This window comes from Cydia pomonella, chromosome 27, assembly GCF_033807575.1.
Source record: "Cydia pomonella isolate Wapato2018A chromosome 27, ilCydPomo1, whole genome shotgun sequence".
Lineage (NCBI taxonomy): Eukaryota > Metazoa > Arthropoda > Insecta > Lepidoptera > Tortricidae > Cydia > Cydia pomonella.
The window spans coordinates 4,681,670-4,698,065 of NC_084729.1; the positions used below are offsets into that span (position 1 = coordinate 4,681,670).

The following is a 16,396-nucleotide window of genomic DNA, read 5'->3' on the forward strand; positions in this document are numbered from 1 at the left end:
GTTTTTTTTTTATTAGTATGGATGTCCGCAAAGTAAGGCCTGATTCTATTCATTATCATAGACAATTCATTAGACATTCTGTTTTTTGTATAATAACTTAACTAAACATACCCCTTTAAGAATTTTATTTTATTTTTAATCTCCGCAAACGGATATCTGACTTTCCAACTCAAAAGAAAAACGAAGCATCTTTGGGATTAGTCTGGTTTGCTTACTATAATTTCCTTAAGGGCCAATGCTAGCTGACGCGGATTATCCGGAACGGACGCCCCGTCTAATAAGAAATTGTATGAACAGCGCTAACTGGCACGGGCGTGTGCGACGGATTTGGCCTGGGAGCATACATAAGTTCCAACAACATAATTGGTGTACAAGCCAGCAACCCCTGGTTTGATACTACCACCTAAAGGAGCCAATAGGCATAAACAATATAATCTTTTTACTTTAGAACTGTTCACTAAAATACTCAAGACAAAATGTAAACAATCTTCACATGTTTTTTTTATTCAAAAACGCTTTTTGAAAATCAGTGACTACTACATATGAAAGCAAAAGAATGTTAATGATCGTGTATGATTTATCAGTTACCTACATATTTTCCATGACTTATTTTTCAAAAGTGTTTTTCAATATAATCGCTTACCTTCTTTCTAATGCAAAAAAAAGGACTATAATGGCTCCTCTACACGATGGCCCAGCGTAGGACAGTCTAAGGGACGCAGCTATGCGGTGGAATGAGATAGCAATATCACTTAATCCCTCTAACGCATAAATGCGTCCCTTGGACTGGCCTGCGCTGGGCCATCGTGTGGAGGAGCCATAAAATAATACATGTTGCCAGGCAGTGTGATAGCAAGTAGACCAAAATGTTAATAAGAATAATGACAGCTTTCATCTGTTGGCTCATGTGGAAAATTGCAGATCACTTCTGGATGAGATTAGCTTAGGCCTGGGACTAGTGGCATATTCGAAGAGAGGCCTATCCTCAGCAGTATGCGATAAAATGCTGATACGATGATGATGAATTAAAACTTATTCCTTATATGGTGTTACTTACCGAAGCCCGAGGAATTGGCTCCGAAAGTTGGTTTCTGGAACATTGTGGCCTAGGTGCTGCTTTCCTGCTGGTACACACTTACACAGTCTTCAGATTGAAGTCATGATTGATCTGTAAGCGATCACAAGGATAAATAATAAGTAAAAAATAAAAATTCGTTTACACTAATCATAAGATTTTAAACCATTTTCAAACGAGCTGATTATTTTTCAAAGTGGACATGAAAGATAGATACTTAAGCAAGCAAGGAAACTCGCTTTCACGTAACAAAAAACCGCTGCGAAATCCATCCGTCCCTTTGAAAGCTTATGATACCACAGATAGTCATTGCTGTAAAACATATAACACAGGGTTTAAAAATGGCTTCCTTCATTTTGGAAAAGAAATAATATTCTTTAAACTGCCATATATGAAACATAGATTTTGAAGAGTATTGGCTAGCTAGCCGTTGGCAGGATGTTCATCCTCACACCCTAGAACCTAAATGGTCGCGCACTGTGCGGTTTAAGAGGAACTTTCTCTTGCGGACGCTCCAGCTGTGGAATGACCTCAGTGCTAAGGTTTTCCCGAGGGTCTACAGTGTGAGGTTCTTCAAAAAAGGAGTGTACCGATTTTTAAAGAATCAGCAACACGCATGTAACGTCTGTGGAGTTGCAAACGTCCACAGGGCTGTATGCTTGTTTGCCACCGTTGTGGTATAGAAAAAATTGGATATTCCTACATTATATTTTATATAACTATTTATTATATATGTTTATTAGTATAATAGTTTTAGGTAAGTGATAAAAAAAACTTTTAACCTAAAGGTTTTCACAGAAAAACAGAACATGTTCCCTGGAACAGAATATCGAAAACTCGGTTTTTAAGCAGTTTTGGCGAATTGTTTGCCTCCACCCACCCAGGCCAAAGCTTAAAGATTAAATAATAAATACAATAAAATTACTGGAGTTCCTAGCACAAGCAATTTTTTTATCAAAACTGTACATGAGTGGAATAAATTACCAGAATCAGTGATAGTTGCTCGGTGAACAAAAAATTTTTAACATTAAACATTAAAAAAACAAGTGCAGTGATATACATGCATAAGCTTCAAGCTGCCTATTGAATAATATTATAATTAAAAAACAGCCATGCAATTGGCCTCAATCGAAAATAGCACACACTTACATGCTAAGTCTACCCTTTACCTTATGGCACACATTGTTAATGCAGTGTGCAAATGCAATTATGATTTCTCTAAATTCATAATAGAATGAAAAGGGAGTTTAATAAGCCTCTGGGAGGCTACAGGTTAAGTGTGCATTATGTATTTAACTTTTTTGTCTTCTTTGTTCTTCTTTATAATAGAAAATATTGGTTTCAAAGATTAGAGAGAAGAAAAGATAATATTTAGCAATATTTACAAAACATAGTACAGTAAGCGTCAAATAATTTGTAGCAGTCAAAGTGGCCAAATAGTTCAGTACACCATACTAAATGTTTTTATAAATGATAGTTCATTTATATGATGCTTAGAAAATAAATACATAAATAAATCAATAGTCATTTACATGTACCATTGAGCAGTGTGTATACATGTTGCATGTAAGATGCCTGTCGGTATTTGACAACCTGTCTGGCCTAGTGGGTAGTGACCCTGCCTATGAGGGCTCCTCTACACGATGGCCCATCGTACGCCAGTCTAAGGGACGCAGCTATGTAGTGGAATGAGATAGCAATATCACTTGCTCCCTCTAACGCATAAATGCATCCCTTGGACAGGCCTACGCTGGCCATCATGTAGAGGAGCCATGAAGCCGATGGACCAGGATTTTGGTAAGGGCATTTATTCATGGTATGAGCACAGATGTTTGTTCGTAAGTCTGTTTTCTATGTATTTATACTTATTTATATATTATATTGTCTAAGTACCCACAACACAAGCCTTATTGAGCTTACTGTGGGACTTAGTCAATTTGTGTAATAATTTCCTATAATATTTATTTATGTGCTTAATTGACATTAACTGATGTTGCTATTTTTTTTAGTTTTGTATTTGAAGGGGCAAATCAACAAGTTAAAAGCTTATATATTTCTTTAAGTATATCAAATATAAGTTATAGAAGTAATAGGAATGGCGATAAGTTAATTGAATGCATTGAAATTCATTACTCATCTCATTTATTTATGAAATATAACCTAACTAAAACAATTGTTGTCAATAAAATACATTGAGTCAATAATGCTGCATTTGAAAGGTATATTAATAAAATTTGCGTAAAAAAGCAAATTCTATGTAAATCGACTTAGATTTGTATGCTTTTGCAACAATTAGGCAAAATTTTGCGATGTGTATGTATAATTCGACCAAAAAAACGTGGTTCAGGAAACCTACTACGATCAAAGAAAAAAATCTTAACATACCTTCAATATTTAACAATGACTAAAATATTTGTATCATATTCAATCAACCCACACTTTCAGAGCCAAAATTTACAAAATAAATATGCTATTTTGCTAGTAAAACCAGAATTTATAGTTAATTTTTACCGGCGACCGTTTGTAAAAGACACTTTACAATTTGGTAGGTTATTCCAAACACCTCGAATGCTAAAACAAAAGTTTGTTATTTCAAATACTTACAGAATAATCAAATAATCGATATTTTAAACCAGTAGTAACAACAAAAATACAATCGAAAAAGTCACTGATATCACTTAGGTATATTGTTCACTTTCCAGCAGAAATAATTACACACACGAATGTCAAGAGCACTACCGCCATCGGCGACTGATTGGCGTGAGAGTGACAGCTGCTAAAAGTGTTGCCAACGATAAAAATGTACAGTTTCTTTATACGCAAAGTTTATACGTTAAATTGTTTTTGTAATTTATTTATTTATACATTAAGGTAAAAAATAATAGCCCCATGTGTTTTATATGCCAATGAATAACCAATAATATGAAAGTAACGACGCCCGACGATGACTAAATACGCCGTGTGCAATTATTCAAACGCTAACTATTGTAAAACATAGTTGTCATTTTCACAGCTCCTCAAGTACACTACGTTATGCTACGTGAGCTGCTAAAGAAATAATCTTAGCTCTAGGAATTTCTTACGTTGACCCGCCTAGGCTATAACCGCGAAAATCGAAGTTCGTCAATTGCGGTAATTTTTCAATCTAATTACCTCTTAGTGAGAGTAAAAGAGAACGGCCCCCTGCATGTTCCCATGTCTATTATACTCTGGCACACGATCAATGTACGCAATTCCTTGTGTTACGCGTACGCGTCCTTCCTTTAGCGTCTTTAGTTTTCAAGCTGAACCAGATAGTTAGATTATCTGTCGTATTAGAACCCGCAAACCGGAGGAGGCGACTTAAAAAAAGCATCAGAGTTTAGTGTTTATCTATTCTATTTTGTTATCACTTCTGTGACCCTAGATGGTCTATAGGCTAAGATGGTCGGCTCTTTATCATTTGTCACCATGGCTGTCACATTCTATCTTAACAAGCATGTAAGCGCGAAAGTGACGGGTATAGTGACAAGTGATGAAAATGGAACCATCGCTGGCCTGAACTGTCCGATACGCGCCTTCCTAAGGGGTTGACATTTTGTATTTCCTCATATGGTTTGGGCACCCAAATGTTATCTGACCATTAATACGTCTACTTAAATACTAATCGACTTATAATTATTGATTAAAGCACGCTATACCTGTTTTCATTAGTATTGAACGTTAATAAAATTTTAACTACTGGGCGAAAAAAAAAAAACAGTAAGAAATCAGAAATCATTTATTACGAATGACCTTTTTGTCTGCGGTAAGCGTGTAGTCTAAGGTCTTCATTGATAACTTTTTTTAGGGTGCTTCTCTTCACAGACATCTGTATTGCCAACTTTTGCTTCCGGACGGAGTTTCTTGCAATTCTCGCCTTCACTGCCTTTATTAGAGCTGGTCCGAACGGTGCGTGGTCTTCCAGACCTCTTGCGGTCATCGAAGCTCCGAGTACTATTGTATCTATTAGTTGTGCGATAAACAAATTGTTTGTTGATTTTTAGGTTTTCAAGCAACTTCACGATTCTCTTTTATTTAGGCCCCAATTCATTATAGATACGACGAGATAAGCGTTATGTGTGGTATATAATTATAGCTCACAAATCAACCACATTGTCATTTTTTTATTTTTTCGGTAGCATTTGTTAAAGAGGTTGCAAATCGAGTAACAGAACTTAGTAACCAACTAGGTAGTTGCGACCAAACCAAGTTAGACGTAGCTAGTGGGATTTTTTTCACTGGCAAACAGAGTAACAACTTGGTGGTAACTAGTGGGATTTTTTTTAATACTACGTCGGTGGCAAACAACAATACGGCCCGCCTGATGGTAAGCAGGGAATAACCCGCAAAGGCTAGTACTTAATAAATGAATACGCAGTGCTCTTCAAAAATCATTTAATAAGGAATTCATTATTGTTAGATACGTCATTACATAAATTAGGACTAATATTTATTCGTTTACAAATTAATATAACTTAATACAAGAGTTAAAAAAACATTAAAGGCCCGTGTACACGCCGGAAGCTTGCGAGTAGACATGCACTTTGCACGTTGTTATATATACACATCCTTATGAGATACGGGTGCTATAACCGCGAAAATCGAAGTTCGTCAATTGTGGGCATTTTTCTTTGTCACTCTAATTACGTCTTAGTGAGAGTAAAAAGAAAGATCCCCTCAATTTGCGAATTTCGGTTTTCGCGGTAGGCCCCGGGACACCGCTTGCGTAACGTGTGCGTGCAGTCGTGCACGGGTCCAAAATTTTTGCACACGCAGACAGTGTGCTCTGTACTGTGTCGGATAAAATAACGTCGAGGTTATCGTCATACATCTGTAAGATTAATTATTCACTATGAAATTGACTAGCTTTTTACGTAATATTTCCATATATAACTTCTCAAAGTTTGTAATATTATGTTATATCAGTCAATTAAAAAAAATCTACACCTTGGTTAATTCTAGGTTGTGATTAACAGATGGTTGTTATACATTTTCTACCTTGTCATATATGATTACAAACTTGCGTAATTTTTACCAAGCAGATATATTATGTCTACGAGCGATACTCCATTTTTTTATACTAAAGGAAAAATACATCGCTTAAACAATAAAAGAAGCAATGGAAATATTCGCACGCTTCGGGTAAGATTCGGTAGCTAAGTTGGCTAAAAACTATCGAACCGGTGTTCCGAAAGGACTCATGCTCGAACCTTGCCTTTCATTTTTTAGTAGTGAAAACTTTAGCAGCGCTGTGCACTTTTTGTGATGGGGAAAAATGTTAAACTTGCGACAGGTCACGTCGCCAGATTGAAAACTCGTAAGACGAACACGTGACCTGATCGAAAAACTCCATGATGGTTCTAGTAATGATGATGGTGTAAGAGTCGATGAAATTATGAATGGAAATTGATTTTTCTGAGAGATAAGTTTTTTAATGTTAAATAATTGTAATAGTTCTGAAGTGTTACATTTTTAATGCAATATAATTGTCATGTTTTTGTACGATAGCGCAATAAATGAATATTGTATTTTACCACATAAATGATAGTACTTTTATACTGATAATTAAAGCAATTCGTGCAAAATTATTCCCTGACCATTCCAAAATATCAAAAATGCACAACATTAATATTCAAGGTTCCACTTCTGCCGGGTTATTCCCACTAGTTACCACCGAGTTGTTACCAGTGGTAACTACTGGGTTTTTTTTTCCACCTTTTACCACTTTTACTACTGGGGAAAAAAAAAAACCCACTAGTTACCATCAACTTGGTTTGGTGAATTTTTTTGCCCAATAGTTATCAGTGGTAAAAGATGGGAAAAAAAAACCCAGTAGTTACCACTGGTAACAACTTGGTGGTAACTAGTGGGAATAACCCCTTCTGCCGGCACTCCCGGAGTGCATCCCGTTGTTTTTTTTTATATATAAAAATGAGCGTAAAGTGTTTTCCTGTACTCTATTTGTATCAAGGAAAAAACAATCATATAAAAATCATTCGTCATAAACTAGAAGAATTTTACCTGTACATCCTTCGTTTTTTTTAATCTTCCGTTTCATCATCTTCATAAAGTAGTATTAGACCTTCATCATCAGTCACCAGTGATTCTTCGACAACATCAAAGTAAATAGGCATTTCAGGATTTTCTGGTCCATTCAGCAATTCATCTTCCGTATAAATTTTACTATCCGTACTGCCTTGCTCAGTTTCATTCACATCTTTATTGTTTTCAGATTCATTTGTTTCACTGGTTTTTTCATATTCCTTGTTGTTATCAGTCTGTGTTTCGGGTGCGTCATTCTCTTGATCCATGTTGAGTGACTTTTGTGTTTGATCACATTCTTTAATCACTGTTTTGTTGTGATCTTCATGTTTTGTGTCACTAATATTTATATTTTTCTCACAAATATTTCCAGTGGAATCATTACTATGTTGAGCTTTGTTTGTAACATATTCTTTCGTCTCTGCTTCGATTGTAGTTTCAACCATGGACTGATTTTCGTCTGTATTATCTGCGCCACAACTGAGATTTTCATTTGGTTTCATAAATGTATTGTTCACATCATCTGTTAATCTATCATTATTTTCTTCTCTTGCATTTGAAATATTTAGTTCAAAACAACTGCTTGACATTTCTGTTTGTACTGCTTCTGTGTTAGTCTTCATATCACCAGCTCCTGAACGAACTAACATTGTTTTAGCATCGTCTTTCATATTATTTTTTACTTCATTTACCGCATAAGCAGTTTGTATTTCTGGTACAACAATAGCAATTTTACTTTGAGATTTCATAACTGATATACATAAATCATCTGACACAGAATCAACTGACTTTGTATCACCAGCTTGTTGTGTATTACTAAATTCTTTATTCACTTCAACACTAGTTTGTGCCTGACTGTGCCATTTCATGACTGATTTATTTAAATCATCTGTCCCTAAACACACCAACTTAGTATTAATAACTTGTTTTCTATTGCAAAGTTCATTATTCTTTTCATGAACAGTTTGTACTCCTATCATAGCCATAGTTCCTTGAGATTTTAACACTGATATATTTAAATCATTTGTGTCTGTCCCCACTGACTTCAGTGTTTCCCTTTCAGTCATTGTTCCTTGAGATTTCATAGCTTTTGTAATTAAATCATCCCCTGAACCAGCAGACCGTGTTTCATTTTCAATTATTTTCTCCTTTACCTCTGTTTTGATCTTTCTAATATGTGGCAAACTTGAAGCTACATTTTGTATTATATTTATAAGCTCCGAAATTGCTTTATTGCAAAGTTGATTGTAGTCTAATTCTCTCTTTTCTTTTTCATTTACTTTGTTATTTATGCCTAATATTTTCTCATCACACATCGTAATTCTTTTTACATTCAGTTTCGTGAAACCTTGGATATGAATACCATAATGGAGTTGATATTGCTGTTCATCAAAAACTAACCCACAAACACAAGAAATTCTGGCTGACTTTTCTGAAGGGCATTTTCCCAGATGTCTGAACATATATTCCAATTCATGGAAGGATAAGTCACATTGGCATTTATAAACTGTAGTTGCTTTATCTGTATCTTTTGCAATATTACTGGTGATTTTAGATGACACAGTTTTGTTTTGAACACCAATTGTAGTTCCTGGAATAAGGAGTGATCTAGCATCATGTCTTTCAAGAACAATTTTCAATTGAATTGGTTCCTTTGCAGCACCAGATGTTAGTAATCTCTGTAGTTGTGAGCTTGGTGCATTTTGCTGGGTAAGCTCAGTAATTTTTCGAATATCCTTTACTGGGATGCTGTTATTTTCTTGTGTCTTTATTATATCAGATGACAGTGTTGGTCGTGCTAATTTTGACCAATCTGGTACATTTTGAGAGGTACCTTCAGTAACTTTTTGAACATCTTTAGCTTGTGGGCTCATTTTTACTTGAATTTGTGTCTTTGCTTTATCACATGACAGTCTTAATTGTGGAAAGTTTGATCCACTTGGTCCATTTTGCAGGCCATGCTCATTAGCTTTTAGGATGTTTGCGGCAGGGCTAATTTTTACTTGAAGTTGCGCCTTCGCATCATCAGATAATAGTTTTTGCAGTGCATTTTTTTTTCTACTTAATACATTTTGCATTATAACCCCAGCTGCTTTTAGTAAAAGTGCATTAAAGAAATCATCATCTTTATGATTGAAAAATACTGTCCTGAACTTCATATTAGAGCTGACTGCAGCTTGATGCATCTTATAGTGTAGATACATGGTATTCTCATCAAGAAATGGTCTCTTGCATTCATAACAAGGGAATTCAGCAAGCTCTTTATTGCATGAGTTTTCTACGACATGTGCCAATACGGAATGTGGATCAATATATTTCAGACATTTCTCACATTGGAAGATCATAAATGGGGCAGATGACACCTTTTTCCGAGATGTCAAGCGAACAATTCGTGTGAAATAATATATACTATTACAGTTAATCATGTCTATTTCTGGCTTCGGTAAGTCATCCACAATGCCTGGCCACTTGTCCTGTTTCAAAAGATTATAGTCGCAATATATTAATGTATAAGCATAATCTGAACCATATTTACATTCATTGTATGTGTCAAAATCAACATCAAATTCCGCATTAGATATTACGCATTTCCTTGTTGAGTTTCTAGAGACAAACACCTCTGGATTTTCAGATGTGACAACATGATATTGGCAATGTTCAATAATGTGGTTATAAGATACACTAGCAAATTTGCAAGCGTTGCATCTAAACAGAAATGTTGATTTCTTCTCTAGGTGTTGGTATAACTTTGATCCTGTTGTACCATTACCTACTACAGATTTAAGTTTAGTGCTATTGTGATTCGATTTTCCTTCTCTCCTCCGTTCATTTTCGTCTCTATGGCATGCTCTGGTATGGTCTCTTACTATAGTAAGAGAAGGGAATCTCGCGGAGCAAAAACTGCATCTAAATTTCAATTCCGAGTCATTAATAGACATTCTTTTTGGTCTCTTTAAATCTGAATTGTGCTCCTGCTCTATTTTAGCATCACATAGTCTTTTCGATGTTACTGTCCGAGTTATCTTACCGACATTCTCATTTCTAATATCACTAGTTGTCCCATGAATTGAGTCTGAACTTCTATGTGCTTGATTCTTCTTTGATGATTCAGAAATAGCATAATCTACATCTTTTTGAAACTGTTCCAATATAGTTTTGATGTCTATCTGTTTAGATGCCATGACTATGAATAGCAGTCTGAATTTCCTTATATCTCCTAAAAAAAAACATAAAGATAGATTCATTAATACTTCTCATGATCAAAGTTTAAATAATGACACAATTCAAATAGAATTTCAAAGAGAGATTTCAACTACCAAGGATACTATTCGTTGCTTTTGTTAGGACTAAGTCATCATAATTTTTTTCATGATATAGAAGGCAAATAAGCAGACAAATGGCCTTATGGTAAGCAATTGCCATGTCCATGGATATTTGCAACACCATAGTATAAAGTAATGTAAACAAGGCCTTATGGTAAGCAATTGCCATGTCCATGGATATTTGCAACACCATAGTATAAAGTAATGTAAACAATTACAGCCTTCTATGTATATGATGACCGGTCTGGCCTAGTGGGTAGTGAGCCTGCCTATGAAGCCAATGGTCCCAGGTTTGAATCCTGGTAAGGGCATTTATTTGTGTGATGAATGCAGATATGAGATGAATGAGCTCAAATTTTACATACAATGTACACCCCTCTGCGGCCTCTGCCCCCCTAGATCACTAGCTGGCTATGCCCTTGTTTATCTATATACATATGTAGGTACATTGTCGCCTAGTAGCCATAGTACAAGCTTTGCTTAGTTTGGGGCTAGGTCATCTGTGTAAGATTTTTCTCAAATATAGGAAATCTATCACCTGATCTAGGAAATTTCAATCAATTTTTCATGTTATCGCTCCATCAAGGTGTTGATGATTCTGCCACTGTTGAGGTTCGATAAGACATGGCTAGTATATGAATCTTATCTAGGAAATTTGTCAAAGTATGATCTAAGTATAAGCAATCATGGCCTACTCTACAGTCTGCCAAAATATTAACTAACATAAAAAAATGTACCTCATATTTCTATGAAAATATTACTTGTGTTCTTAGAGTATAATGATACTTCCATACTTTTTTCTGACAAAGTCGACTGCAGAGTAAGATTAAACGGACTTCGATCTTAGTTTGTAATCACTAGATTAAAATAAATTACTATTCCGATTTTAAAATGCTAGTTAGACGCTTCTTTGGATAGAAAGACCGTTTTATTCACTATGATTTTATGAGATGGACGCGCAATTATGGGCTTTTACCGAATATCATCATAAAAATCATGACAACATACCTTTTTGTTACGTTCATTAAAACAAAAACTAACCAGGATTATACATATGTAGATAAAATGTGACTGACGTATTAAAAGCTGTTTACTGTTACAATTATGACAAAAGACTCACTAAATCCCAGACACGTAACATTTTAATGTAAAAAATCCCACAAGCAATTTTTTAGTAAATATAGATGATCGACTGTACTGACACTGACAGTAGTGTGGGTTGCCAGAGAGTAAATCATTTAAATAAGAGAGAACAAAGACCGGCTATCAAAGAGCATGCAATGTCAATTACGGGCATTTATCTTTGTCATTCTAATTACATCTTAGGATAAAAGAGAAAGATCCCGCAATTTGCGAATTTCGGTTTTCGCGGTAGGCCCCCCAGTTATTTAAAGTTTATGAATTTGTATTATTGACAATATTGTAATTGTAAGTATAGTATGGACCGTGGGCGTTGGAGGGTCTACCATCTTGTGGCCTGAATCGTAACCATAAACATGTACATTTACACGTCACGTGTTTTCTTGTGCATAGTAGGTTCTGCCATCTTGTGGGCCACATCGGAACAATAAACATCACATTTACGCCTCGCGCCAAAAATCTGACGGCTCCTGTGCTGCCTCCTACAGTTCATGCACGCTCCCTATATATTATAAATCGTGTAGACAAGCATTAAAACAGCTCAACACTGGATACATTTTACTTTTCTGCCGTAAGAACTAGTGAAGAGCAAATAACTTACTCCATCGATGATTATTGCAGCAAGGGAGTAGTGAAGTCATTATCGTTGGTTCTTTGTAAATAAAAGCATTTAGCTGTGTGTATAGCATATAATTTGACCAATATTGTGAAATACGTTTTAAATTGAAAACTATTGTTTATCTTTTTTATCAGTAAACGAGCTAGAATCGTAATTTGTATGTGTCTTAAATATTTTATATTTTACACCTATCGTAAGTGGCTGATCTGTAGCGTCACAAACTTTCATAAATTCATTTTTACTCCAGAACGTGTGTAATTTGCGCAAAGAGCGATATTTTGAAGAGAACTTTTCGTCCGAGAAAAATGGTTCTGATGTTTGAATATCCAGTGTCTCTTGTGGTAAAGGTAAGATCAACCTGAAAAATCAAATAAAAATACATTATTGGTACTTCAGCTTACTCCACAATGTGCTGGTTTATTGTTTTCATAAGTGAAACTGATGTAAAATATTTCTTACATAAAATATTCTTAACTATCTTTTGTTATTCTGTTCCGTTACCTCATTGCATGTAAAAACATTCGATGTGGTGCCGAATCTTCGGTATTACTGTAAGTGTAGTCACCAAGTATTGTGTGCCCAATGGCAGCACAGTGTACGCGCAGCTGGTGCCGACGACCTAGAAAAAAAGTAATCATACAGTATGTCTACCAACGAAAACCGAGATTGTAAACAAACATAAAAAGAAGCTTTTTAAAATAATAGAATAAAATATTTAGCCAAAATGAAACATGCCAAGTACTCTGTCCTGGAGCCAATGCACGACTGTGTACCAGTTGCAGTCGAGACTGCGGGACCTTGGCTTTGGAGGCGAAGGACTTCGTAAGGGATTTGGGTTGGCGGCTGAGGGAGAGGGGGTGCGACCCTCGGTCTTCGTACCTGGTCCAACAGATCTCATTGGCCATTCAGCGTGGTAACGCTGCCAGTGTGATGGGGACATTTGAGCCAGGTACGATTCGTGACGGTTAGTTTATTTAGCTTATATATTTATTTAATGCAATTATAGTTACACGTACAGCATAAAAATACAAATACGCCGGGAAACTTAAACTAACAAAATATATCATTCCAAGAAAAACATAATAGAAAAGTAGGTACAAGATACATAGGAAGGACAGAAAATAACAACACAACAGCATCACATAACAGTAGTAATATTATACACCGACTGTGGAAGGCCTATCATCCATCATCTCACAATACTTCAGGCACTCACGTCACGGTACACGGTCGTCCATCTCCATGCAAACAAATCACAATCAGGTGGTGACGTCAGAAGCGCATTGAGTAGTGTCAATGCTCGAAGGAGCGACGAATTTCTGCGTGACAGTGCGCGCCGCTGGCACCGCCAACAGTGGGCGCACCCGCGGTTTTAAACTAATCCTAGGAATATCCGGCACGTGCAGTCTGAGCACGCGACTCACGAGGTCTGGGCAGTCTAATTCACCACGCAGCATGCGACAAACTGTAACCAGCAAGTTGCAGTTACGCCTTAATTCTATAGAGTTGTAAGCTAGTGCTCCGAGCAAAAACTTAATCGGATATAAAAATGGGTAAAACCCGAACATTTTCTTATACAGAAATCTAAGAAAAGCCTTTTAAATCTTCTCTAGAAGTAAGGCGTAAGTCGACTCATACGTGGTCCACACAATTGATGAGGTCTCCAACTTGCTTCTCACCAAAGCGTTAAAGACAAGCTTTATGGCCTCAACATCTCGGAAGTCCTTGACGTTGCGAATCACGAAGCCTAGTCTTCTGAAACAGCTATCAGCTAGCGTGCGTATATGATCGTGGAATGTAAGACGTGAGTCAAAGGCCACCCCAAGATCCTTCACAGAGTAGACCCTGTTATTCTTGTCAAGTCCGAGCGTATACTGTGCAAGTAGAGGTGCTGCAGCTCGACTGAAAGAGCATACACAGCATTTGGTTACAATGAAGAGGAGTTTATTTTCCACGCTCCATCGCATCACAAGAGTCAATATCCTCCTGAAGAGAATTACAGTCTACACTATTTTTTACACCATAGATCAAGTTCAGGTCATCAGTATTTAGCAAACACTTATCATTTTTGACTACTTTCTCCAAATCGTTGATCATCAACCCAAACAAAAGAGGGCCGAGTGAACCCTGACTGACACCAGATCTCGTGTTATAAGGAGCTGAAACAAAAGATCCATGACGAACGTACTGCTGTCGATCGCGTAGATAACTTGCAAATAGAGCGAGCAACTTAGGCGAAAAGCCTAGGCAGTTCAGATAGATATTATTGTTTACTCGTATAAATGACGAAGCCTGTTGCGGCTATCTTCATTGGTTTGTTTGGGACGAAGCATGTTGCTGATATGCATCTGAAGCCTGCGTTGCGGATAATTTACATGCTGATTTTGAAGTGGTAATAAATTCTATTGTTTGTATAGAATAAAAATATTATTTTTTACATCTGCCGTAAAAAGTGAAGTCCAGATTGAACATTAAAATTAGTGCAATTTTCATATTTCTGACCTAAACATTAGCGGGCTTGTGTAAATGGTTAAAGTTAATATACATACTATAATGTATTCTTATACAAACGGGTGTGTACAGTGTACACATACTTTATATCAGTCCATATAAATATGCAAATACTTACCAGTGACAGGTTTCAACAATATCACACTAACGGGATCGTTGCAATAGTAACCAGTTTCTAAGAGAAGCATACGAGTATGCGCCGGTCGTGGATGCACCGCTGTAGTTACTGCAGTTTCAGGCAGCGATGTAACCGCCACCATTTTGTGCGACGATGATGCTGTTAAAGCGTCAGTACCTTAGAGATAAAATGTATATTAGGCTTTTCTAAAGATTATTGCTCAAAATATGTATAATTAGACTCAAATACAAGAAATCAGTCAAATTAGAAGGCTAGGCCAGTAATGTCAGGTTATTGACTTACCCACCGAATATTCAATATCGCATAATTCAAATTCTACATGGCCTCTAACAACCGCTAAGTAGTATTTTTTAGTTTCTCGTTTCTCAAATAATTTGCCTGCGATGGCTGATGCGCGTTTATTTTTTGCTATACATAATACACCACTGGTAGCGTAATCGAGGCGGTGAACAAAATGCAATGGATCTGAGGATGTAGAATGGTGAGAGTCATGTTTGGCGATGTTGTAGGTAACTGAATTCTGTAACAAACAAGGACTTGCTAGTTGAATTTTTTTCGCTCAGGACTTCATTTGGCCATACCGAATTCAGAATTCAACCTGAAAACGAATGGCGAAATCATATGAATACATTAATGTCAGGGAAAATTATACCAAGTTATACTCTTTATTGCACTCCTGAGCTCCTGACGCAGTTTAGGATATATGTAAAAAAACATAAACACATATAGAGGTAACAACAGGCGAACTTATCGCCTACAACCGATCACTTCCTCCAGACAACCTTTGGGTATGTTCAACTTAATTAACAATTGTTTTTGTAAGTATATAAAATCGCGTGACCTAATATTGCGACTGTGGGAGGTAGAGATACTTTTCTGTTTGTCTGTACATTATCACGACATCACGTCGGTGCGAGTTTAGGGGTCAATATTGAATTTTATATTTAAAAAAAAAGTGAATTTAGTAGCAAAACAGACTACTCATCTTTACCTCATCTTAGCAATTTACAGGTTGGATTAGTTGCATTTATTCAGTTTAAGTACTTTATTTTAAAAAAATCGACATCGATAAACAATCTCGTAACCACATCAGCACATCACTACAGTTTTAAGTAAATAAACATAACCTCAATTGAGTACAATGATGTGTTTGGCTTAAATATTGAAATTAATTTATTGATGGGCACAAATTATTTATTAGAGCAATATACCTTTTCGTTTTCATCTTCTGAGTTTATGTACATGTCATACGGCTTATTTACAATCAAATAGTCCTCGCTTTGGTACAATTTAGGAATAGACATTTTCATGTTTGACTTGTTTGTAGCTGGTTTTGTTATTGGTGATAAATGTAAAAAACCGTAGTAGCTTAGTTTAATAGCTTAATCAACGATTTTTATATAAATACTTTGCAATATTGGCATTTTGTGTTTTTGTGATTATTGCTGTCATCAGGTCATCACATTTCAGCTTCATTCAAAGTTTCATTCATGCTTCATCATAATATTATTTTTGTTAATAAAGAA

General features: G+C 36.1%; 3 protein-coding genes across 5 annotated transcripts in view; 1 reads left to right on the forward strand and 2 right to left on the reverse strand.

Moving 5' to 3' along the window:
• The window catches only part of LOC133532828 (uncharacterized), a 3,826-nt gene extending 3,419 nt beyond the window's left edge, over nt 1–407 (forward strand). Inside the window, exon 3 of the mRNA XM_061871679.1 lies at nt 298–407. Within this exon, the coding sequence (XP_061727663.1) occupies nt 298–407 (110 nt within the window). The remainder of the gene's footprint in view (nt 1–297) is intronic.
• A 4,415-nt stretch (nt 408–4,822) lies between these two features.
• LOC133532700 (uncharacterized) lies at nt 4,823–11,833 on the reverse strand. 3 transcript variants are annotated; one of them, XM_061871474.1, is made up of 3 exons: nt 11,470–11,833; nt 7,118–10,355; nt 4,823–5,050 (listed from the first exon to the last, which is right to left on the reverse strand). In XM_061871474.1, the coding sequence occupies exon 2, from the start codon at nt 10,318–10,320 to the stop codon at nt 7,138–7,140; it is 3,183 nt and encodes a 1,060-aa protein (XP_061727458.1). In that variant the 5' UTR covers nt 10,321–10,355; nt 11,470–11,833; the 3' UTR covers nt 4,823–5,050; nt 7,118–7,137. The 3 variants fall into 3 exon arrangements, with proteins under 3 accessions (XP_061727458.1, XP_061727456.1, XP_061727457.1); XM_061871472.1 differs by lacking the exon at nt 4,823–5,050 and adding an exon at nt 5,478–5,927 and having other exon boundaries at nt 11,470–11,832; XM_061871473.1 differs by lacking the exon at nt 4,823–5,050 and having other exon boundaries at nt 7,038–10,355.
• A 443-nt stretch (nt 11,834–12,276) lies between these two features.
• On the reverse strand, nt 12,277–16,380 carry LOC133532703 (RNA pseudouridylate synthase domain-containing protein 1-like). The gene is made up of 5 exons (XM_061871476.1): nt 16,082–16,380; nt 15,153–15,390; nt 14,850–15,026; nt 12,722–12,839; nt 12,277–12,578 (listed from the first exon to the last, which is right to left on the reverse strand). The coding sequence occupies exons 1-5, from the start codon at nt 16,178–16,180 to the stop codon at nt 12,332–12,334; spliced, it is 879 nt and encodes a 292-aa protein (XP_061727460.1). The 5' UTR covers nt 16,181–16,380; the 3' UTR covers nt 12,277–12,331.
• Nucleotides 16,381–16,396: the final 16 nt, after the last annotated feature.